The following is a 24400-nucleotide window of genomic DNA, read 5'->3' as shown; positions in this document are numbered from 1 at the left end:
TGAAGCCGAAATTTTGTTCCCACAATTACTTATAACTTCTCGCCTCACTCTGTGTGCAAAAGGTACAATCACAAAGATAAGATAAGAAGTTCTAGACTGCGTTTTCCATAATTTAACATCCTTCTTTTGCATTGGAAATATAAAAGTTCTTGCTTGTGTTACGAATCTCAGCATAAAAAATCAAATTTAACGGATATAATGAGTAGAACTCACGTAAGGTTATACTTGTATGATTTCATTAAATAATGCCACAGACAGATCTGGAAGCAAGTAAGCGACATAGAAGTCAAATTTCTTGAAAACTGACGAATGAAAGAAGAAAATATCATTAAAAACAAGTTTCATGCACAAACGACACAGATATCAAAATTACTCGGAAACCGAACGAATGGAAGAATAACATGTTATTAAAAAGCTATTCCAAGCACCATGAACGTAACAAAGCTGGTCGATTCAATCAAAAAATCAATCAGGACCTTTCCGATCGAGTTACCGGAGAGTAAAGTCCTCTTGAAGTTCCAGGGCTACCGTGAGTTCGCCGGATGAATACTGATGAAGGAGTCAGAGATGTGTAAGAGGAAACTCTGGCCCAGAAAGGGATATGATATAGACGTTGGGCGTATTTGGCTTAGCATGGGCGGATATGAGACCCCCGGTCCGGGTAATTACAACGCCCCGCTCTGTGACAGATGACCATCCATCAGAGAATGAAAGTATTGGCGCTGATGAGACTTTCAAAAATTCTTCGGCTCTTTCTGCCTGGAAATGCGACCACCCAAGTGTGCTATCTTTATACTGGTGCATACGCAACATGCATGGCATGAATGCCTAAGGCGTATACACATACGCATGCACCCAAAGTAATGCATACTTATGAACACAGAAACAATAAAATCCATTTGTATATGTGTGCTGTTTAGTTGTACTGTGATCATAAATATATATATAAAAAAACATTGATATGCCCAATACATGACTGTACGGGGGATAATTAATGTAGAATTTCTATTATGGATTCTAAAAGAGATCATAAGAGTGACTAACCAAATAATGTAACATATCAAACGTGCCACTTTTAACATTGGGAATTACTTTTCTTGGACAGATTTAATCAAGCAATTCATAACCTTAGCATGTTTTAACTCACCTTTAAAACTGAATCCCGGCTACGATGGTCCGTTAATCATACACATGCCAACTCCACAAATGAGTTCGTAATCTGGATAACGAGAAATTTTAACAAGATCAAGGAGAGAACTTACACCTGCCCAGCCCATTCAACACTGAATAAATGCACTAGGTTAAATAAGAGCATAGCTTTAAATAGCCTACAAAACTAACGGTAATGAAGCTTTTGACGTCACTTCTTCCAAAGCTCGCTGATGTTTACAAAGATTAGGGATCTTTCGTGGATAGGGACCCCAAGGGTTTTAATACGGTATGTATCCACCTTTAGTACAAGCAAGTTTGAGCTTACCGTAAAAACATAAACAAAAGACTGCAAATATCATAAAAAAATAAGCCCCAAGAAAAGTTAAGTCCTAGATCACGACCACCGAACTTTGTTGGGGGTTACTATCTTCAAAAGATCCAAGATTAGTATACGCTAATTATTTCAACACCCAGCGTATACGATGTCTGAAGAAAACTTCTGTAGATATGACTTCTGGGGTTTAGGGAGTAAAGGTGTAACGCCTAGTTCCACATAAATCTAATTCAGTTTATCATACGCAGCGCAATTCTATCTAGGTCAGGTCAGCGTAACACTATCTAGGTAAAAGCATTAAATTTATCTAGCTGGGTACGAAGCGCACGTCGTTACAGTCAGCGTGCTTTAACCAAGAGCTGCAATTCGGTGAACACTATTGGGTTACAAATTCAATAACAGAAAACTTCACCCATTACTCCACCAAAGGTTGAGTTCCCCAGTATTAAGTCGGAATTTTGAGACCATCTGATAATCATTCTGCTACTACGGAGACAAACAGATGGATATTTCTGAGAGAAGGTCGTATATATCCTTTACAGTGTTATTTTGTCATTTACCTTTTTTATATATGATTGGATGTTATATATTTCCCGTTTCACAAAACAGGATTCAATTCCCAGGATGCTGCCGATTTATAGGTCCCGCGCGCGCGTGCGTGTTACTAGTACTTCTACAATATAAAGCTCAATGTGTACCCATAAAACTTTTGTGTTTAAAAACGATAGTTTGTGAGTAATAACCTCTAAACTTAAACTTGCTGTCGTCCAGCCGGGGCCATCAATTCTCATAACTGGCAAAAGGAGGGGAACATGGCCCTACCTTCTGGCAGGGTGTAAGTACCCAGAGGTTGGAAGTGCTACCTAGACCCTCTGTAATTACCGTCATTTTTTATAGTATAATAATAATAATAATAATAATAATAATAATAATAATAATAATAATAATAATAATAATAACTGAAGTTGAAGAGAAAGAAAGGGAAAAAAATGGATAAGTATCAAGGCCTGAAAATAGAAATAAGAAGGATATGGGATATGCCAGTGGAAATTGTACCCGTAATCATAGGAGCACTAGGCACGACCCCAAGATCCCTGAAAAGGAATCTGGAAAAACTAGAGGCTGAAGTAGCTCCAGGACTCATGCAGAAGAGTGTGATCCTAGAAACGGCGCACATAGTAAGAAGAGTGATGGACTCCTAAGGAGGCAGGATGCAACCCGGAACCCCACACTATAAATACCACCCAGTCGAATTGGAGAACTGTGATAAACCGCAACCCCACAACAAAACAAAATATATAATAATAATAATAATAATAATAATAATAATAATAATAATAATAATCAAACGTATATTTACCAGAAGGCATCTAGCTTAAACCAAGGATCGTAAAATGTAATGAACAGAAAAGTAAACCCTCGAATCTTCCGGGATCGAATTACTTGATATGATTTCAGACAGCATTTATTCCCACGAATTCTGTTCATTGAAGCAATCAATCCAATTATGAGAAAAAAATATGTCCGGAAAAAGTGCCTGAAACTCTGATAAAAATTCGCAAAAAATAATTGAATTTTCTTCGGTTCTCTCTTTTGGCTTTCTATCATCTATCTATACTATCTTCTATCTATCTATCTATCTTCTCTATCTATCGTATCTATCTATCTATATCTATCTATCTATCTATCTATCTATCTATCATCTAATCATATATATATATATATATATATATATATATATATATATATATATATATATATATACATATATATATATATATTGTTGCGTTATGTTGTAATTCTAGTCTTTCCCCAGTTCATTGCCAAATCCTTGCTCAAGAGTAAGAGAGGACCTTAACCTGAATAAAGCAGAGGGCAGAGGACAAAAAGCCAGTCATCATTGCTCCTTCAGGTTTCTTACAAGTTCTTAAAAGGAAAAGTTTTTATCCTTTGAAGGTTATAAAGTGCTTTGATAGAATCCAGAGTTGATAGGCCCACCCCTTCCAGCTATTCGACCAACCCACGGATTGATATCCAAGACCATGATAGTCACTTGGTCTGAAGGATGCTCCCAGATACGTTACACTCATCTGCTGGATGGGCACTGTATGTCTCCATTGCAAGATTATGTGCTCCAAGGCAGCAAGGTCAGGCCTCATGACCTGGTTCCACCATACCTTAAGCAGGAGATCACTGATATGACCGAATGAAGACAAGGCATACATACTTTAAGCAGATCACTAATAGGACCCAATAAAAGCAAGGCTTACCTCATGGTAGCTTGTATTGGTAATTGCTTTATAGCAAAGAAAGATAAAGGACGGGAAAACACATCTTCGAGAAATTCTGCAGCAAGGAGGCATTCGCGCCTGTGTTGAAGGCGCCTGTTCTTTAAGTTGTTTTGGAATCGTCGGGCGTGTTGTGGAGCGCAACACGCGCCTAAGTGTCGTGAGAAACGCAGCGAAATATGATTCAATATTCCGTCGAGATTCTTCTAAATTGTTCCAGTAATCTTGGGAGTCTGTGACGTTTGCCGTAGGTCCCGCCCCCAGAATGCCGTATAAATACAACGGACGAAGTAGGAGAAGGCAGATCATCAGTTAGTCACAGAGTAAGAGATCATCAGTAAGAGCCACAGATCAGATTATCAGTAAGAGATCAGCAGCAGAGATTGTCAGAGAGAGATAATAGAAGAAGAACAAAGCATCAGAGAGAAAAAGGCGCTCGTGAGTTTGATCGGATTCTGGTCAAGTCGTCTTCAGGAGTGGACGACCGAGATATTTTGACGTTGAGCAAGACTTCAGAGAAGATACGTCATGCTAGAGGTTTTGGGGAGTTCCTGCCCTTCAGTTATCAAGAGTAGACATTATTTTCTGCAATACGGAAGCAAGAAGGCGTCTACAATTAGAGTTTTCCTTTTGTGAAGCCATCGTTTCGAGTTGCAAAACTGGTCGGCAAGTACTCTCATTACCTCGCTGTTCCCCCAGTTCATGCAGTGTAAGATTTTGTCTTTTTATGTAAATAGGAGACACCATTCTGCATTTATCTTTGTTAGTAAGCTTGTAAATAAACCTTAGTTATGTTAGTGTTTCTTTCTATATTCGTACCCCCAGTTTCAACTGTTGGTGTTGAGTTTTTTGTTTATTGCAATATTGAACCTGAACCGGACCTCTCTCGGTTCGTAACATTGTGGCGACCTTGCCAGGATAGCACTAACAGTTTGAAACTGGGGGTACGAATATAGAAAGAAACACTAACATAACAAAGGTTTATTTACAAGCTTACTAACAACGATAAATGCAGAATGGTGTCTCCTATTTACATAAAAAGGCAAAATCTTACACTGCATGAACTGGGAAACAGCGAGGTAATGAGAGTACTTGCCGACCAGTTTTGCAACTCGAAACGATGGCTTCACAAAAGGAAAACTCTAATTGTAGACGCCTTCTTGCCTCCGTATTGCAGAAAATAATGTCTACTCTTGATACTTGAAGGGCAGGAACTCCCCAAAACCTCTAGCAGGATGTTTCTTCTCTGAAGTCTTGCTCAACGTCAAAATAACTCGGTCGTCCATTCCTGAAGACGACTTGACCAGAACCCGATCAAACTCACAAGCGCCTTTTCCTCTCTGATGCTTCGTTCTTCTTCTATTACCTATGTCTCTCTGACGATCTTTGCTGCTGATCTCTTACTGATAATCTGATCTGTGGCTCTTATTGATGATCTCTTACTCTGGGACTAACTGATGATCTGCCTTCTCCTACTTCGTCCGTCGTATTTATACGGCATTCTGGGGGCGGGGCCTACAGCGAACGTCACAGACTCCCGAGATTACCGGAACGATTTAGAAGAATCTCTCCGGAATATTGCATCATATTTTGCTGCGTTTCTCACGACACTCTGGCATGTGTTGCGCTCCACAACACGACAGACGATTCCAGAACAACTGCGAGAACAGGCGCCTCCAACATGGGCACGAATGCCTCCTTGCTGCAGAATTTCTTGAAGATGCATTTTCCCGTCCTTTATCTTTCTTTGCTATAAAGCAATTACCATGACATAGCTGTAACCAAGGTCTTAACAGCTGATAATCGTTAGTGCGGAAATGATACCTAAAATAAGAAAATAAAATTGAGAGACGCCTTCTTGACTCCTTTAGCTCCTCTTGGGCGCCACACCTTCACCTACACACCTTAGGAACTGTGCAGCCGCACTATTTACTCTGCTAAGTTTTCCTGTTCGTCCTCATCAATCCTAACACCATTTGGTAAAATGGGCCTCTGAAATTTTGCCACTCAAATCTTCCCTGTTCTTTGTTTTCCACTCTAGTCTTCCCTGTTCTTTGTTTTCCACTCTAGTCTTTCATTCTTTGTTTTCCACTCTAGTCTTCCGTTCTTTGTTTTCCACTCTAGTCTTTCATTCTTTGTTTTCCACTCTAGTCTTCCGTTCTTTGTTTTCCACTCTAGTAGTCTTCCCTCTTCTTTGTTTTCCACTCCAGTCTTCCCAGTTCTTTGTTTTCCACTCTAGTCTTCCCTCTTCTTTTTTTTCCACTCCAGTCTTCCCTCTTCTTTGTTTTCCAATCTAGTCTTCACTCTTCTTTGTTTTCCACTCCAGTCTTCCCTGCTCTTTGTTTTCCACAAGCCTCCAGCCTCCTGTTCATAGTCCTCATCCAAGTAGGTCTAGCTCTTTCAACTCCTAAGATGTCTACATGAACCCTGCTAACTCTACCATATGATATTCTCCTCACAGTGATGAGGTCATGTCAAACTCATCTCTCATTTCGCACTCTATCTAGCTCTCTAATTCATCATGTTCTTAAAGTTTTATTCTAAAATCGACAAAACCTTGTCGACTGTTTCACTATCATACATTGATTTATATCCATATAACAATGGAGATGGTACTTGAATAATGTATAATCATGCGTACCTCCACGACATCAGTCTGAGTGGCAAATCAAATTCAGCATTACTGAGTATCCCTTTCCTAAATATTTGAGACACAACCTAATTAATTGTTTATCTAGATTTAGTTTATCTCTTCGCATATATTTTGCCCTCATTCTTGCTGTTAAATTCACTTTGTAACTACTGTGGGGTGATGCTGATAACTGTGCGAGTATCAAGACATTACAGTTGTGTCTTTATTTTCTATTACTTAGAATGATAAAAATGAGAGTATAACATGAAAGTGTAAGACAATAGTTTCACTACGCTCTGTTTGGAATTGTAAAGATTCTTTAAATATATCCTATGCTGTATATGTATCCTTATATAATTATATAATGACCTTGACGATTCATTGCTTTCCTGTCATTTCACGATATCAGCTTGGCCCCTTGCTTGCTTAAATCAGTTAAAAGCTTACAAGTGATCATTTTAACTTATGCTGTCTTTTTATGTCCTACACCAAACCTGCGTAATTCATCGTCCTATTTTCTGCAGGAGGAACTGAAATCTTTGCGAACTACTACTATAGTAATATGTGAATGGTATTTGATTTGCAAGAAATGATAAAATGCGAGTTAGTAGTGTATTAAGAGAAACTACAACATGAACGTTAAAACTCATGCATAGTTGTGCTACAGTGACAATTTATATTACCTTGGCGCAAGGAAATAACGGTTTTGAAGGAAGCCGATGATCACATAGTAAGGCAATACCACGCACCGCGAACGAATGGAATATGAATCATGTTCAACAATAAGGATTTTCAAATATGCTCTAATATTCAGTAGAACACACACTTTTATTGATTCCCCCTCCTTATTTTTGTACTGTAATATTGATTATCCCATTTATCAATAAATATTACCAACTGAGGTCATATTCGTATTTTCTCCCGTTTAATAATGTAGTTCTGGTGAATTAGAAAAATGAAATACAAAATAATACAGCACATATTTTACATTCTTGAAAACCGATGTTAATCATTATCAAAATTCTGGTTACGTGTATTTCCCCACCATTTCATTTTTTTTTCTGTTTAATTTTTTCAGACTTCTATCAAAACTCCCACTGAATGGCAGACATTTTTGTGAGCACATTTGTAGCTATATTTCTGTTGAGCGTTCGAGTTCAAGGAAAAATATTATATTAGCTATATATCTGTTGAGCGTTCGAGTTCAAGGAAAAATATATATTTGAAATTCCACAGAAATTGAAGGAAATAATTCAAATGGGAAGCTGGTAAATGACAAAATATTACGTAAGTATTATGTAACTGCAATTAATGTTTCACATTCATACTGACTTCATCGTTATAGACAAGAGTAAAAAACGAATGGGGTGAAAATATAATACAAAGTCTAAGAGAGAGTAAAGAATCAGTAAAAACACTATTACTTTGTGTCGTGAAGTAAACCTATAGTTTTAACTATAATAGTCCAATATGAATAATCAATGACAAGGAAGAACTGATTGCAAGAGCAGACTATCAAAGACGTACAGGTTTCAGGGTTAAACTGATCCTGGTTAATGCTTGACCCCAGAGCTGCACTCACTCCCTCACCCCAGGGGTCTCTTGGCATGCAGTGAGTTTTCAGTAATATTCAATTCTTGTGTGGGGCCAGCATAATCTACTACCAGATTATATATATATATATATATATATATATATATATATATATATATATATATATATATATATGTAAGTCTATCACATTAACGTGATTCATATACATATATCGAGCTACAAATGTCCTTTAATATCTAATTCGCCCTACCTCGGAAATTAATATATTTTCATATATGTTTAACCGAGGGGGAATTTATTAAGCGGCCGCCAATTCTATCATCGCTTAATAAATCCCCCTCGGTTAAACATATATGAAAATATATTAATTCCGAGGTAGAGCGAATTAGATATTAAAGGATATTTGTAGCTCGATATATATCTATATATATATATATATACATAATATATATATATATATATATATATATACATATATATATATATATTCTATATATAATATATATATATACAACCTAAATTGTCTTGGAAATTGTAAAAAAAAAAAAAAAAAAAAAAAATAAGATTAAAAAACACGCACACATACAAAGATACCCAGAAAAAATAGCTACTATAAAAAAGGATCTTCACGGACAAAAACAGACCCGAAAATTCTCCGATGGGCAATTCCGAGGAAGGTTTCTTTTTTTTTTTTACCCCCTCAGCATTTTTCCTCCATCGCTCCTCCTCTTTCTATGGGACCCTCGAAGAGACAGATCGCGGTGACAATAAATCTCAATTGACGCAATCGCTTTACATACGGTCGCCGCATTAGCGGTCAATTACACTTCATCACGATCCCTGAGACAGACTTTTCCTTTTACCAGGCTTTCATGGAGAGAGAGAGAGAGAGAGAGAGAGAGAGAGAGAGAGAGAGAGAGAGAGAGAGAGAGAGAGAATAGGTTCTTGTTCTTTGAATATTTCCTTCGTATGAATTATTCTATGGACATTGGAGTCTAAAAAAATGAGAGAGAGAGAGAGAGAGAGAGAGAGAGAGAGAGAGAGAGAGAGAGAGAGAGTTTCCTTTTACCAGACTTATATGGATCGAGAGGGGTGACCACGAGAGAGAGAGAGAGAGAGAGAGAGAGAGTGAGAGAGAGAGAGAGAGAGAGCATTGTTTTTGTAGCTAAGCCACCATGGTTTTTTGTTCCTGGAACGTTCCGCCGTGATGATTTCTCTAAGGAAGTGACGCTGGGGTCTAAAGGAAATTAGAAAGAAGGCAGTTGGGATTGTAGAGCCCTTGAAAACCTACAAGTGCCTATCTACAAGAGAGAGGTCTATAAAAAGAAAGAGTTCGCAGCATTTAGTCCTATTATAGTTAGAAAAGCCATGAAAGAAAGAAAAAATACAGCAAAGAAAAGTCACAAAGTATGCAGAAATTAATTGAACATAAGAATTCAACCACTAAGAATAATTTCATCATACAGTTAGCCTTACAGCAAACGTCTAAGTGAAACTGTATATACCATATTCTTTCCCACCGTTATCGCTATATTAACGAGTAGGTTGCCTGATGCGCCTTCTCCACTGCCTTCTATCAAAGGGATCATCCTCCACCAAACCTCTTTTCTCTATATCTTGCTTCACTTTATCTCGCCATCTAATTCTCTGTCTCTCTCTCGATCTTCTTCCTCTAACAGGTGCCTTCCAAGCCCTCTTCACTCCCTCCTCGTCATCCATCCTCAACACATGATCATAACACCTCAGTCGTGGCTCTCTTATTACCTCTGTAATCTTTACTAAGCCTACCCTTCTTATTTCATCATTTTCCAATCTCTCAAGCAGCAATATTCTCATCATTCACCTCGGCATTCTCATCTCTGTTCTCTCAAGCGTTATTTCCTCTTTTCCTCTTAGAGCCCATGTTTCCGATCCATACATTAACACTCGTCTTATCACTGTGTTATAGATCTTGACTTTTAGCTTAATTGGCATTTTCTTATCACATAGTACTCAAGCTACCTCTCTTCACTTTCCCCATGCAGCTTTTATCCTACTGTCAACTTCAGTCTCACATCCTCCCTCTTGTCTTAAAGTAGATCCTAAGTATTTAAACTTTTTCACCTGTTTTACAATGGGGCCTCTTATTTCTTGCATTACTATTCTGCCTCTATCTTCCCTACTGCTCACCAAAACCTCTGTTTTATTTACAGTCCTATGTATAAAAATATGTTCCACAAAGCTACACTGAACATTTCTTAACCCAACATAAAAGTTTTTTATGTTTATCAGGCCTTTTTTTTTTAAAGAGAGATGAGCTAATATTTATATATTCCCTTATCAAATCCACTTAGTAACAGTTTTCCAAATATACAGGTACAAGGAGCCAACCTAAAAATACAACATAAGTGCTATTTTTTCATGGTTTGCTCATGAATAATGTGACTTGAGTATATCTTAGTTTAACCAGACCACTGATCTGATGAACAGCTCTCCTAGGGCTGGCCCGAAGGATCAGTAGATGATGTGACTCACCACCGAGGGATCCAATAACCTGCATTTCAGTTTAAAAATGTCGTAGACTGAAAATGATATTATTAGCAGACTAGTATGAAACGAAATAATTATCGAAAGTACCAGCGCAATGCGCTTTTAATTATCAAAATGATTAATTTGTCGGAAAAATACCTCCAGTAAAACACGAAGCTCATAATGTTTTCTTAACTTGTGAATAATTGGAGAATCATCTTAATATCAGATATAGCCTATGACAGTCACAAATGAGTAATTCACAGTATTACTTGATTTTTGTGTATTTAATGACTCATTATTTGAAATACAATATAATACATATTTCATGTACATAAATTAATTCCCATTATAATTATTGTCACCTGAGATCCAGATAACCCTATCACAGGCATAGATGATTAATAATAATTCATCTTGTTCAAAAAAAGGAATTGAATAGAACATAGTATTTAGGCCAAAGGCCGAGCGCTGAAACCTATGAGGTCATTCAGCGCTGAAACGGAAACTGGGAGTAGAAAGGTTTGAAAGGCGTAACAGGAGGAAAACCTCAAAGCAGTTGCACTATGAAACAAATGTCAAGAGAGCTTGTAAAGCAAAATGGAAGACAGAGAATATGAATGGAGGTACAGTAAAATCAATGAAAAGGGTTGCATCTAGGGACCGAAGGAACACTGCAATGATTCTTAACTACTGCTTACAGCGCACCGCGTGAGGTGTACTGACAGCACTACCCCAATACGGGGCTGTTCATAAAGAGGGCGTCGTAATGCAATGGGAGCCACCATACATTTACTAAAAACGGAATCGCAGCTGTACTGGAGATAATATGGAAACAGAGCTGTCCTTTTTAAGCTTTAATGGAATCTTAGCTTTGTTCTGGCCAAATCTGCGTTCTGTCCAAGGAACACTGAATAAATTCCAGGCAACCTCGAAAGAAAGATGGGGGTTTTCCAACATTTTTAGCAGATGGGCAATTTCTCCTCCCAAAGAGTTCCCAAAAACTATGTTACCATGTGATAGGAATTTGAACAATGCGGTCCTCTATTCGAAATAAAAATGTGAAAATATAAGTGACTTTGTTTGTTTCTTCGTTTGTATGGTGTTTTTACGCTGCATGGAACCAGTGGTTATTCAGCAACGGGACCAACGGCTTCATGTGACTTCCAAACCACGTAGAGAGTGAACTTCAATCACCAGAAATACACATCTCTAACCCCCTCAGTGGAATGCCTGAGAATCGAAGGCGCGGGTACAGAGGTGGCAGGCCAACACCATACCGACCACGCCACGGAGGCGCTGAAAATATTAGTGATGACAGCGTTGATTCCCACCGAATATCCATCCCAACGACTCACTCCAAGATTCATCTATTAGCTCATATATAAATGTTTTGTGTCTTAGCATTACATCAGGTCTCTACTTGTTCAAACTGATTAGAATGTAGCCCATTAGACTCAAGCGAAGATGCAATGCATTACTATCCTAATACTATTCACTTTGTATATTTATACATTTTTATCTATTTATTATTTCTTTTTTTTCTTTTCAGTACAGGGGATATGTCTTCTTTTCCGTATTTCCCTTTACCTCCTGTTACTTCTTCCTAATGAGCACATATTCTTTGGAAGCTTGAATTGCAAGTCAGTGGCCTCTGTGGGCTTGTTGCATATGAACTGGCTTCATCTTATGAATAATAATAATAATAATAATAATAATAATAATAATAATAATAATAATAATAATAATATATGAACTTACATCTTAGGGTGAGCTCACACTAGAGCAAGATAAGGACGAACGAGGGTGACTTAATTTTATTTATGTAAATTAGCCCTATACAACGACGGACTCCGAACAAATTATCATTTTCCGGTCATACTATGGTCCATTTTGACACATATTCACTCGTGCACGGTTAAATTTATGGATTAGGTTGTCTTGATTTTCATATATTGCTTTCAATCTCGTATTCATACTGATTCGTTGTGTGTGCCGTAAAGATATATTGTTACGTCATGAACAGAATTCGGTCTTGGTTCACTCGTGTAAATTTTGCAGCTCCAGTGTCATCCAAATAGATCAAAGCAAACCCCCGACAAAAGCTCTACCATTACTAACTGCTTAAAACTGATACAAACCAATTCACGATCACTACTAAGCGCAAAGACTGTACAAAACAGCTGTACACTTCCGCGACTTAGCTATACTGACCAACACGTACGATGAAATTCTGTACCCCTAACAACACAATCAATATTATTTTCACGAGGACAATACAGATATATCTTCAAGAATTAAGTTCACCTTACCTTGAGGTCCATTTAATCCAGCCCACAAAGATACAATGAAATGCTCAACCCTAAACCAAACAATCAAGAGTAGTTTCCCGAGTACAATGTAGAATTACCTAACAACCTTTAAAGCAGGTAGTCACAACCGTATTTGGAATCGTAAGCGTTTGATCTACATTGAGTCTGTTTCACAGTCTGTTTGGGCCACTGGCACCAGAGTTAATGTTGTTGAAGAGAGCATACACTACTCTGTCGGGTATATTCTACAGATCAGTATTCTGCAAACTCTCAGAATGTTAGTTCAGACAAAACACGGAGCTGATACTAGCTACCAACTAGAATGATATCTGTAGGACGTAAAAGTCCCACTGTGAGTTACCAAAAAATATGAAAGAAAAAAAATATGACGTCAGGATTTCAGCGTTTTGGCATGGTTGCAATGCTCTCCACTCCAAGATGTATATTGAAGCATTCACCGATATGAACTGAATTACAAAATCAAGAAAGGAGAGGTGAAGGTCATCAAGTTTCGTCTTAGTTAAAAATGATCAAACTGCACCTGTGCATGGAGTTACATGAATGCATCTTTCACCATGTTCAATAAATTAATTAACTGAAAAATCGAGGATTGCGAGGCCAAGATCATATAAAAGGTAAAGGCAACGTAGTTCAAATGCTCTTAAAAAATGTACCTATTTAGAGTTTAATGAAGAGAACACTACAAATCACATTTAACCGGATCGGTTGAGTGAACTGACTAATATAGTAAAAGGATGAATTATGTATATGAATATATAAAAATATTAGATATAAGCTCGTCACTCCCGCATTTGCCGTTAATATGTAATACTGACTAGTTGATTCTAAATCCTTAAGAATATCTGATGGCCCCAAGGAATCACCACTGAACAGAAAACATATGGGTAAAACTTATGTGGCCAAAAATCTAGTTATTGTTCGCAAAGTTTCGTATACGTAAATAGATTATGGTATAAAAGTCACAGACTTCATATTTTCACATAATTACTGAGTTCTGGTATACCTTCTGGATGTCCGTACATCCCAGGGGTATTTTTTTTTTAAGCGCTGAGTTAGTGGTTTCCGTTTTCACACGTATGGTAACCATGATTCGGGCCATTATTTGAGAGATATCTTGTCTGCCTATTTTCGATAAATAGATTTCCTCAAGAAACTGGCACAATCAACAAGAGTGCCATCGAATTCTGTCCATACAAATTCCTTTGCACAGCGCCAGCATCCACATGAGGGGAGTCATGATGCCAGCTACCCAGTACTACAGTTAAGAAGTCTCATCAGATGCTATTGCTAAAGCTTCATGCATCCTTTCCTTAGTTGTTCGCGCCCCTTTTGGCTGAAGTATATGTATGATGATGTGCTCATGCGCTCATCACATCACCCGGTTTTTCAATTTTCGCAAACGAGTATTTTCCTTAAGTCTGGTTTTACAAGCCATACCCTTGCAGAATGGTTTAAAATGAATGCCCGTAAGCTTTTAACAGTCAACAGCAACTAAAATGCTCAACTCACGGCCTCCAATATCTTTCAAGGAATGCATTTCTGTTCATGCGAGGGGTGACAATGTGACATATGCCGGAAACTAAAGACTGGCCTTCATATGAAGAATTGATCTACGCTGGGAATATATATAATCAAGTCCAAGTGATGGGGCATATGAGGTCATTCACCGATGAAAGGGAAATTGAGAGTAAAAAGGTTTTAAGGTGTAACAGGAAAAAAAATTCGCAGTTGCACTATGAAACAATTGTTAGGAGAGGGAGGAAAGTAACATGAAAAAAAAAAGGATCATGAACGGAGATACAGTTTAAAAAATGAAAGGGGTTGCTTCTACGTGCCGAAGGGACGCTGCAAAGAACCTTAAGTAATGCCTACAGTACACTCCGTGAGGTGCACTGAAGGCACTAGCCCCCTACGGGAAAGCCACGTTGGGAACCCAATGCCAAAGTGAAGGAGGTGCACAAAGCGTTCGTTTTTTCCCGACAGGTCTGCTCGTCGACGTCCGAAGAAGCAGCATCGTTTCAATGCAAGAGGAGTGTATCGTCGCCATGGCAACCCACGTGGAAAAAAATAGAGATAAGACCCTAAAAGCCACGCCATCAGATATTCTCATTACGTACAAACGCACACAGCAGTCAAAGTGGCTGTCGAACTCTATAATATATAGAGTCCTCTCGCATGAATCATATATTATATGATTCATGCAAGAGAAGCTTAATGGAGTTTTCCAAGCCGTCATCAACAAAACGCTCGCCGTGATTAAAATCTAAAATATATAGGTATACTGGATCAGAAATTCGTTCCGTGCTATTCACGACAAGTAATTAGTCTGGTTATATATACTATTAAACTCCTCTGATAAGTATCGACGCGGTGCTCATAATATAAGAGCTCGGAAATGCTGTGCTTTTATACATGTTTCATTGTATGCACGTGCGCAACTGTACGTATGCATACACAACAGAGAAATATGCAAATCTGTGCAATAAACTAACATCAATTTATTCTTACACACACACACACACACACTCTCTCTCTCTCTCTCTTCTCTCTCTCTCTGTATAATAATTGTGGGTATATATATATATAATATATATATATATATATATATATATATATATATATATATATATATGTGTGTGTGTGTGTGTGTGTGTGTGTGTGTGTGTGTGTATGTATGTATGTATGCTTGTACGTATGTGTGCGTGCTATGTGCACATACGTTTTAGAAAAGGTAAATAATATAATTTAATCTTCGTGCGTTTGAAAGATGTTATACCATTTCCCCGCGAGATATCAAATGAAATCCTGCAAAGCAACCGGAAATCCTGAATAGTTCCTTCACTTCAAGTACTCCGTTGAAACTTACGGACTAAACGTGAATGGAATCCATTGTTGACCATATATTAGACATAATAAATACTTTTCAATTTCTAGGCGCAATAGAACTCTCGGTAAAATGCTCGCAAGGATTACTTCAAGGGAGAAATAATTCTGACAAAAAACTGAATGAATGAACAAGCCTTCAAAACTTGTAGTTAATCAGAACCAAAATGAGAAAGATAAATTCGTACCCACGATAAGTGTCAATGTATTTTATAATAGTTTTCTTTACATTTTCGCTTATCCCACAGCTGCGTCATAAAAACACCATCAGCAGCAAAAGGTCACTGTGCCAAGATAGTATATAAAACATGGACTAAATACATTTTACAGAAATCAAATCATCTGCAGTCCAAAGAAATCTGTAAAAATAGTGGGAAAACAATACAAATTATCATGATTGTTAAAATGATCAAATGAAATTAAGGTGGCAGTGGTGGCAATAATTTTTTTTTATGTTAAATATTCGAAATGACACTAATGCAATTATAGGAACACTGTTCCCGACCGTTTTTATATTTACTGACCCAGTGTTACCTCGAACCCCAAGGGACCACGCAAAAAAACAGATCTTCCATGGGTCAAAATATACTTTATTTTAAAACCAACAAGTGATGCGCCAAAGCATGATACAGCAGTGATAAATGAATTTTACAGAGCGCTCTCTCTCTATCTCTCTCCTATATATATATATACATATATATATATATATATATTATATATATATATATATATATATATATATATATATATTATAATAGAGAGAGAGAGAGAGAGAGAGAGAGAGAGGAGAGAGAGAGGAGAGAAGAGAATATACTGTACGTGTATATACATACGTACATATATATATATATATATATATATATATATATATATATATATATATATATACATACATATAATACATAAGTGTGTGTGAATTAGGCTACAATGTCCTTTAATATCTAATTCGCTCTACCTCGGAATTAATATATTTTCATATATGTCAACCGAAAGGGAATTTTTTAGTTGATAATAATTTCGTCGGCTCACGGTCGCGAACCTCGGAACCAAGAAATTAGGACGTACAGTGAAGTGCTCTAACTACACGGCCATCACGAGAGGTATAAGTTAACGCCGCCTCCCACCTACAAATCCCTGTCGCGCCCAGGTATTCGTTGTTTTGGAGTCGGCATCAAACCACCTCGACCTTGATAATTGTGTAGTGCTTTTGTCGCACACTGCCAATTTACGAGAAGTGAAATCCGTTTTTATAACTCTCGATGGCTGAATGGATAATGTTACTGTCATCAACATATCAATCCCCAAAAACACAGATTCGAATCCGTGCCAGTACCGATGCATTGCATTTATAAAATTTGAATTAGAAGGACATTTTTCCCAAAGATAGTGAATTCTATTTAGTGCGTTATTTGTGGTTTAATACTAAGAATATAAAAGTTTGAGTGGGAAATATATAATAATTATTTTAAAACATTAACCCACAAATAGGTACCTCTTGATATTGAAGACACTTCATTTTGGTAAATACCTTACACCTGAAAGGGATTATATGTGTGTGTGGATCTGCCCTGACATGGATTCGAACCTATGCCTTTTGGTTTGGAACTAAGATAGCAATGACTTATCTATTCATGTAGATGGATAATTCGCATTCACTAGTGCAACTCTGTTGCAAGTTCAAAAGGTTCGAATCCTAAGCCGGTTACGGATCGTAGTTTAGACTTTCATCTCAAAATGTAAGAGATGCAAACAATAAGCTGGAGATTGAGAATGGAGAACGCGCCATTGCTAAGCTAACATATAAAGATTGCAGGGATGATGCCAACAACTCCAACAAGTTCCAGAGAGAGAGAGAGAGAGAGAGAGAGAGTGTGTGTTACTGGAATTGGGTCATGCTTCAGAGAGTTACTTAGGCAAAAGTCCTATTGGCCGAGACTGAAAAGGACACCAAGTTAAAGGTAAACCTACCTAAGTAAACCTACTTAAGGAAACACTCCAGCTACTCTTATACCAATATAGGTTGCTAAGAAACCCCATGTTAACAAAATAATCATGTGCTGTGTTGATACTCTTATTTGATCCTTAAATCGAATGCATATTGTAATTACTACCTTAATTTGTCCTACCACTGGGTTCCGGACTGCTATTTGGAATCATTAACTCAAACATTATAATACGTTCTGTTTTCCTTTGTTTTGTTTGTATGGTGCTTTTACGTTGCATGGAACCAGTGGTTATTCAGCAACGGGACTAACGGCTTTACGTGACTTCCGAACCACGGTATTGCGCTGTGTGATTTATCTTTTATAATTCCTTTTCTGTAAGTTACTCGACAGCAAGTGGTATTCGCAGCTAAATGTTACGAAGTAATAAGAATTTTTTCTTGAATCAAATGCAAAAACATTCGCACTTTCAAGTAAACAGAATAAATGCTAGTTATCACTCATCACAGTTCACCTATCACATAAGACATTGTCACCATTTTTCCCAATTTAATACTTTGTCTGATTATTACAGACAGTACATGTTGTTCATTATTATCAAAGGCTACAAGGAATGAAATCAGGTCCTGATGAATGTATGCACCTATCATGCAATATGATACTTCCCAACCTAAACCATAATATCGTTATCACTATCCTCGAAAAAGACTCGCTAAAGGAGAAAGCCTCCTAACCTCAAAGGACGGTCACACGATTCGATTCCTATTCGATAACGTTTAACGAATACCCAATTAACCGCTGACAGATAAACAGATAACTTTGCTCCCTATCCAAAATGACAACAGATTCCTCGCCATTCAGATGGACGGAATACTCGATCAGAGAATGAGCCAGAAACAACCATAAGTTAACTGACAGTGATACTTCACGCGAAGGCCATATTAATGATTTTCTATCTACGGACAACCGTAAGCTTAAAAAACCATGCTGCAAAATCTATTTCGTTTGTACTCACCACTCTGGGCAGCAGAGTCCTGAAATGAGAAGAAATAGGACAATTATTATGTCAGAAAATTATTCTGTAAACAATCTTGTCGCTGCGTCACACGCCGACCAACCACATTTGAAATTTCCTTGAACACATTAGAACTAAAATAATGGATTTCCCTATACAGGTAAACTCACCGGGATAATCTGCAGGACTTGGTATTTATTTAAATCTATCATAGGAGTGAGTCACAGGAGTTGCTAATTAGCTAGGAGAGTCAAAAGGCTTTAAACTTGGAAGGGTAGGTAAAAGTCTTAACAGTTCTAAAGAAAACTTCTCTCTTACCCTTTTACTTCTGGAATTTACATCACTGATATGATACTAAATAATCTTTTAGTCATGAACATGGTAATTATTCTTATATATAAAAATATCTAGGAGAAAATATAAAGTTAGGATAAATGTAAGGATGAATGAAAATCGTAATAAAAGGCACACGTAAAATAACAGCAATATTAATAGGGTATATAAGAATGAAATAAACAAGTTAACTTCATAACTAAAACAAGACAGTTATGTAAAGAAAAAAATTCTATAAAACATTGGATAAAAAAATAATGATTGCTTTCTTAAAGGAAACAAACATTTTAGTTAATAATCAGAATAAGTAACATTTAATCTTGACACAGTCTTTGCATGAAAACTTTACTTGATATGATTTCCAACGTTAAAGTTTTATTTTCGGCAACCTGAATCAGCTGCTTAACTTAATATAACTTAAACAATGCCTTCTTACAACGAAGAATTTCACGTCGGCAAGAGAGTCCTATGCAAATATGAACGAGGAGGGTGGAATCTGTTTTCCTCTCTTCGGGAAAGGAATCTTCTTGATTAGCTCCCCTCTTTAAGGTAATATTCAGGAACCAGGATTATTCCGGGGCTAAAACTCTCTTAAAATTATGAACCTCAGGTACTCCCACGCCTGGAAATTACTTGATAATTTTTAGAATGAAGACGCAATTGTTCATAGCACAAGTCGATAATGGGTTATCAATTTCAATACACCTTTGAAGGGACGATAATTAACTGAACAAACGAACAATTTTAAAGGCAACTTATCAAGTTTTCGCTTAAAAATTTTCATCATGAAAACTTGAATCACAATTTTCATCGTGAAAACTTAAAAAAAAGCAACGAGAGAGAGAGAGAGAGAGAGAAAGAGAGAGAGAGAGAGAGGACTCCGTCTAATGTATTTAATCTCACTTCAAAGACCGAATTCCCACTGCGCTAATGACGCATGTCACCGGCACATGACATCTCTCGAGAGATGAAATCTTACGACATCATCCATTATATCCGAAGATTAAAGAAATCTGAGCAGCATAATCTCCAAGACGAAGGCGACCTCACCTCTTCCAAAGATGCGAATTATTCTTAGTGCCTTTTTATCACATAACAAAAGGCCTCATATACCTGACTTCGTTGAAATACATTACTCTAAAAATAAAGGGATGGCAGAAGTACGGGGGTTGGGGTGGGGGCTGGCAGGAAGGGGGTTGGAGGTAACTTTCAATGCAGCCTCTACTACATGACAAATGGGGTGGAGATGGATGGGGGACGGATGGGTACTCGGATATTCTGGGTGGGATGGGTATTGCAATGCTTAACAAGATCTCATTACCACTTTACAAGGCGGCTCTGTTAGCATATGAGACGAGGCACGGAGATCAGGTGTGAATAAACACACACAAAATAAGAGTAACGTCACCTACACCAGGTGATGCGGAGCAAATGCACCTCTCACAAAGGATGTTTTCATCGTCCGCATCAATTGAACATCATCTCCGATCGCCACTGATAATAGGGAGGGTTCATTATCAAGACAGGATAGAACGCTTATTCTCACGCACGAGATTAGGGCCAAGTCCTACGGAGAAAAGAAGAGGTATTAAAATACCACGTTGTCAAGGAAAAGGTAAATCCTGCTGGAGGCTGCAGAGATTGCTGCCAGACGAGAATTATTAACGATTTAAAAATAGTAAATCTTCAAAAGCAAAATCCCCCGGAGATTCGTACCACTATTTTTTTTTTTTTATAGACGCTTTAACATACTAACGACACAAGTCCATTTCAGGGAAGCATCTCTCTCTCTCTCTTCAACTGCTACAAAAAGAAAATGAAAATAAAAGGCTGCCTGACACCGCGCGTCTCTTCCATGGCACACGGCGCAATTAAGACGATTACTTTGTGACTATTTCTTTTAATTAAGACGATTACCTTGTGATTATTTCTGTTAATCTAAGCTTTAATATCTCCCTCGGAGCGGGATTACCTTATCCCTGCTCTTATTCACCTACATGGAAAGAGATAAAAATGTGTACTTGAGTATCATCTGCTCTAATAATTTATTAATCAGCTCACGCTGTGAAACACCGAGGCTTCTTGTCCTGGTTAGCGTAATAAATCCTAAGACGTCCACTGATAAAAAAACCATTACTTTTGGTGAGCTTTGAAAAATTATATCTTATAAAATAAAAATGTCATAAAAAACCTATAGACATATATATATATATATATATATATATATATATATATATATATATATATATATGTGTGTGTGTGTGTGTGTGTGTGTGTGTGTTTATACGTTTATATATATATATATATATATATATATATATATATATATATATATATATATATATATATATATATATATATATATCATCATCATCATGGTAATCACTCGATTCGAGTATGAATGCTCTGGGATGTCGTTACTCTTGGGTTCTTATGTGGCTAATGAGACAAATTCTCGAGCCACATACTTTGTCACAATTGGGGCATGTGTTGTTATGTGGGAGTGGAGGCTGTGGATGGACCTGACGAGCTTGTCTTGCAGCTCTACGGTTCTCCAGATGCTGCTTTCTGTTGTCTTCATAATTTTTAATTCCATCTTTCACTTTAATTCTCCAAGCAGATCGCTCCACTGCATCGGTCTTCCATATTTTATAGTTAATGTCACATAGTTTTAAGTTGTCTTTTAAGCTGTCTTTGAATCTCTTCCTTGGTTTGCCGACATTTTGAGTCCCGTCACTTAGATCTGAGTAAAAGAGCTGCTTAGGAAGGCGGCTGTCTGCCATTCTGGCAACATGCCCTGCCCATCTCAACTGGCTTTTTATTATAACGGCCTCAATACTGAGGCAGTCGGCCTCTTCAAGAACACTTGCATTTGTGCGGTGGTCTTTCCAAGTTATTCTCAAGATGTTCCGCAAGGACCGCTGATGGAATTTCTCAAGGGCTTTAACATGGCGTCAGTAAGTTGTCCAGATTTCGGAACCATAAAGAGGGGTAGGTAAGACTATTGCCTAATATACCTTTATTTTGGTGTTAACACGCAAGTCATGATCATCAAAAATTGCCTTGCATAGTTTTCCAAAAGCTGAGTTAGCGCATCTTAGGCGATATTGAACTTCATCATCTCTATTGGCATTTGAAGCTAGATGACTGCCCAGGTATGGGAGGCGGTCTACAGTTTCTAGAGCTTCTCCATTAATATCTATAGTAGGTGCAACTCTTATGGCTTCAGTTTGGGGTGGCTGATATAATACTTGGATTTTTCTGATGTTGATGGAAAGTCCAAGACGAGAGTAAGCATTTGCAAATGCATTCAGTATAATTTACAGATCATTTTCAGTTTGGGCACAGACAGCGTTGTTGTCTGCATACTGAAGCCCAACAATAGCAGTAACATTGACTTCAGTTCTTGCCTTTAGCCGGTTGAGATTGAATATTCCTCCATCTGTTCTGTAATTGATGGAGATACCTGGAGGCAATTAATCTTGAATGAGGTGCAAAACAACAGTTATATAAATATGGAAAACAAGGTAGGAGCAGTGACACAACCCTGTTTTACACCTGATTTAACTTTGAAAGGTTCAGTAAGGCTACCATTAGCCATTACAGTCACCGACATATTATCATGTAGTAGCCTCAGGATCTTTATGAATTTTGGTGGGCGTCCATATCTAGATAGTATCTCCCAGAGCAGCTCATGATTGACACTGTCAAAAGCTTTAGTCAGGTCAGTGAATCCCATGTAAAGGGGTTTTTGTTGTTCTCGACATCTTTCTTGCAGTTGCCTCGACGAGAAAACCATGTCAGCTGTACCATGAGCAGGTCTGAAACCACACTGAGACTTAGGTAGGATCTTCTCAGCTAGAAGTGTTAGTCTTATTGTAAGAATTCTTGCTAAGACCTTTCCAGCTACTGACAGGAGGGTAATTCCTCTGTCATTTCCACAAACTGATCGGTACCCTTTTTTCTTATACATTGTGTTGATAATTCCATCTATGAGGTCATTTGGAATTTCCTCATGCATCCAGATTTTTTCAATTAGTTGGTGAAGTTGACTATGTAAGGTTGGTCCCCCATATTTATATAGTTCAGCAGGAATGTTGTTGGGTCCTGCAGCTTTGTTGTTCATAGAGAAGATAGCCAACTCCACTTCCTCTAGAGTTGGTACCACTGCAAGTGTCATATCCAATGGGAGACGAGGGAGTTGTTGTACTACATCCTCGTCTATCATAGGGTCTCTATTAAGCAGTTCTTTAAAATGTTCTTTCCAACGAGACAGGATTTCATTATTGTTTTTAAGGAGTCGAGTGCCATCTTGACTATGTAAGGGTGCTAGCCCTTGGGAATTTGGCCCAAATATAGCTTTCATTCCGCTAAAAAGGCTTCTCATGTCATTTCTGTCAAAGAAGGATTGGAGCTCATTTGCTTTGTCTGTCAACCACTTATTTTTCATTTCCCTTGTGGCATTTTGCATCTGGGCTTTTGCTGTGTGGTGTATTTTCTTCTTTGTATCAGACTTTGGGTCATTCAGATGTTCAAACAGATATTTTCTGGCCTTTTGAATAAGATCTTGAATAGCTGCATCATTTTGATCAAACCAATCTTGATGTTTGCATTTCTTCAGACCAACTGATTCTTTACATGCGCTGATTACAGAATCCTTAAATTTTCTCCAGTGATCAACATTATTGGGTGGATATTCCTGTTCTAGTTTATTAGCGAGACACCGCTGAAGTTCAAGCTTATTTGAGTCGTTCTTAAGTGAATCAACGTTAAACTTCAATCGCTTTAGTGCATACTAGTTTCTCTTTTTAGTCAAGATCTTCATCCTAATACAAGAGTATACCAGGCAGTGGTCAGTCCAGCAGTGTTCAGATCCTGTCACTGATCTTGTAAGCAATACATCCTTTCGATCACGAGATCTTACTATAATGTAATCTAAGAGATGCCAATGTTTAGATCTTGGATGTTGCCAGGTGGTTTTAAGCTTACTTTTCTGCCTAAAAAGAGTATTAGTTACTACCAGATCATGTTCTACACACTTTGAGAGTAGGAGTGTTCCATTTGCATTAATTTTGCCAACACCCTCTTTTCCAATGGAACCTCTCCAGATGTCACTGTCTCCTCGTACTCTAGCATTAAAGTCACCTAAAAGGATAACTTTGTCTTCATTTGGGATAGCTGTGAGAACTGTGTCTAAAGCGGCATAAAATAATTCTTTTGTTTGATCCTCTGCAAGGAAGGTTGGAGGGTAAGCACTGATCACTGTGGCATGTTTATATCCCTCAAGATTTAGTCTGAGTGTCATTAGGCGTTCATTTATGCCACTTGGGTAATCTGTTAAACTGAAAAGCATGCAATTTTTTACAGCAAAACCTACACCATGCAGTCTTGGTGTTCCAGGTTCGTGTCCCTTCCAGAAGAATGT

At 37.7% G+C, this 24400-nt stretch overlaps 1 protein-coding gene across 1 annotated transcript; it reads right to left on the bottom strand.

Annotated features, from left to right (window-relative positions):
• Nucleotides 1–561: 561 nt before the first annotated feature.
• On the bottom strand, nucleotides 562–24280 carry LOC135212004 (uncharacterized). The gene is made up of 5 exons (XM_064245281.1): nucleotides 23996–24280; nucleotides 22567–23701; nucleotides 22300–22441; nucleotides 18643–18661; nucleotides 562–759 (listed from the first exon to the last, which is right to left on the bottom strand). Exons 1-5 carry the CDS (start codon nucleotides 24278–24280, stop codon nucleotides 562–564), a joined length of 1779 nt encoding a protein of 592 aa, XP_064101351.1.
• Between the last annotated feature and the right edge of the window lie 120 nt (nucleotides 24281–24400).

This window comes from Macrobrachium nipponense, chromosome 19, assembly GCF_015104395.2.
Source record: "Macrobrachium nipponense isolate FS-2020 chromosome 19, ASM1510439v2, whole genome shotgun sequence".
Taxonomy (NCBI): domain Eukaryota; kingdom Metazoa; phylum Arthropoda; class Malacostraca; order Decapoda; family Palaemonidae; genus Macrobrachium; species Macrobrachium nipponense.
This window is presented reverse-complemented; position numbering and strand designations above follow the sequence as displayed.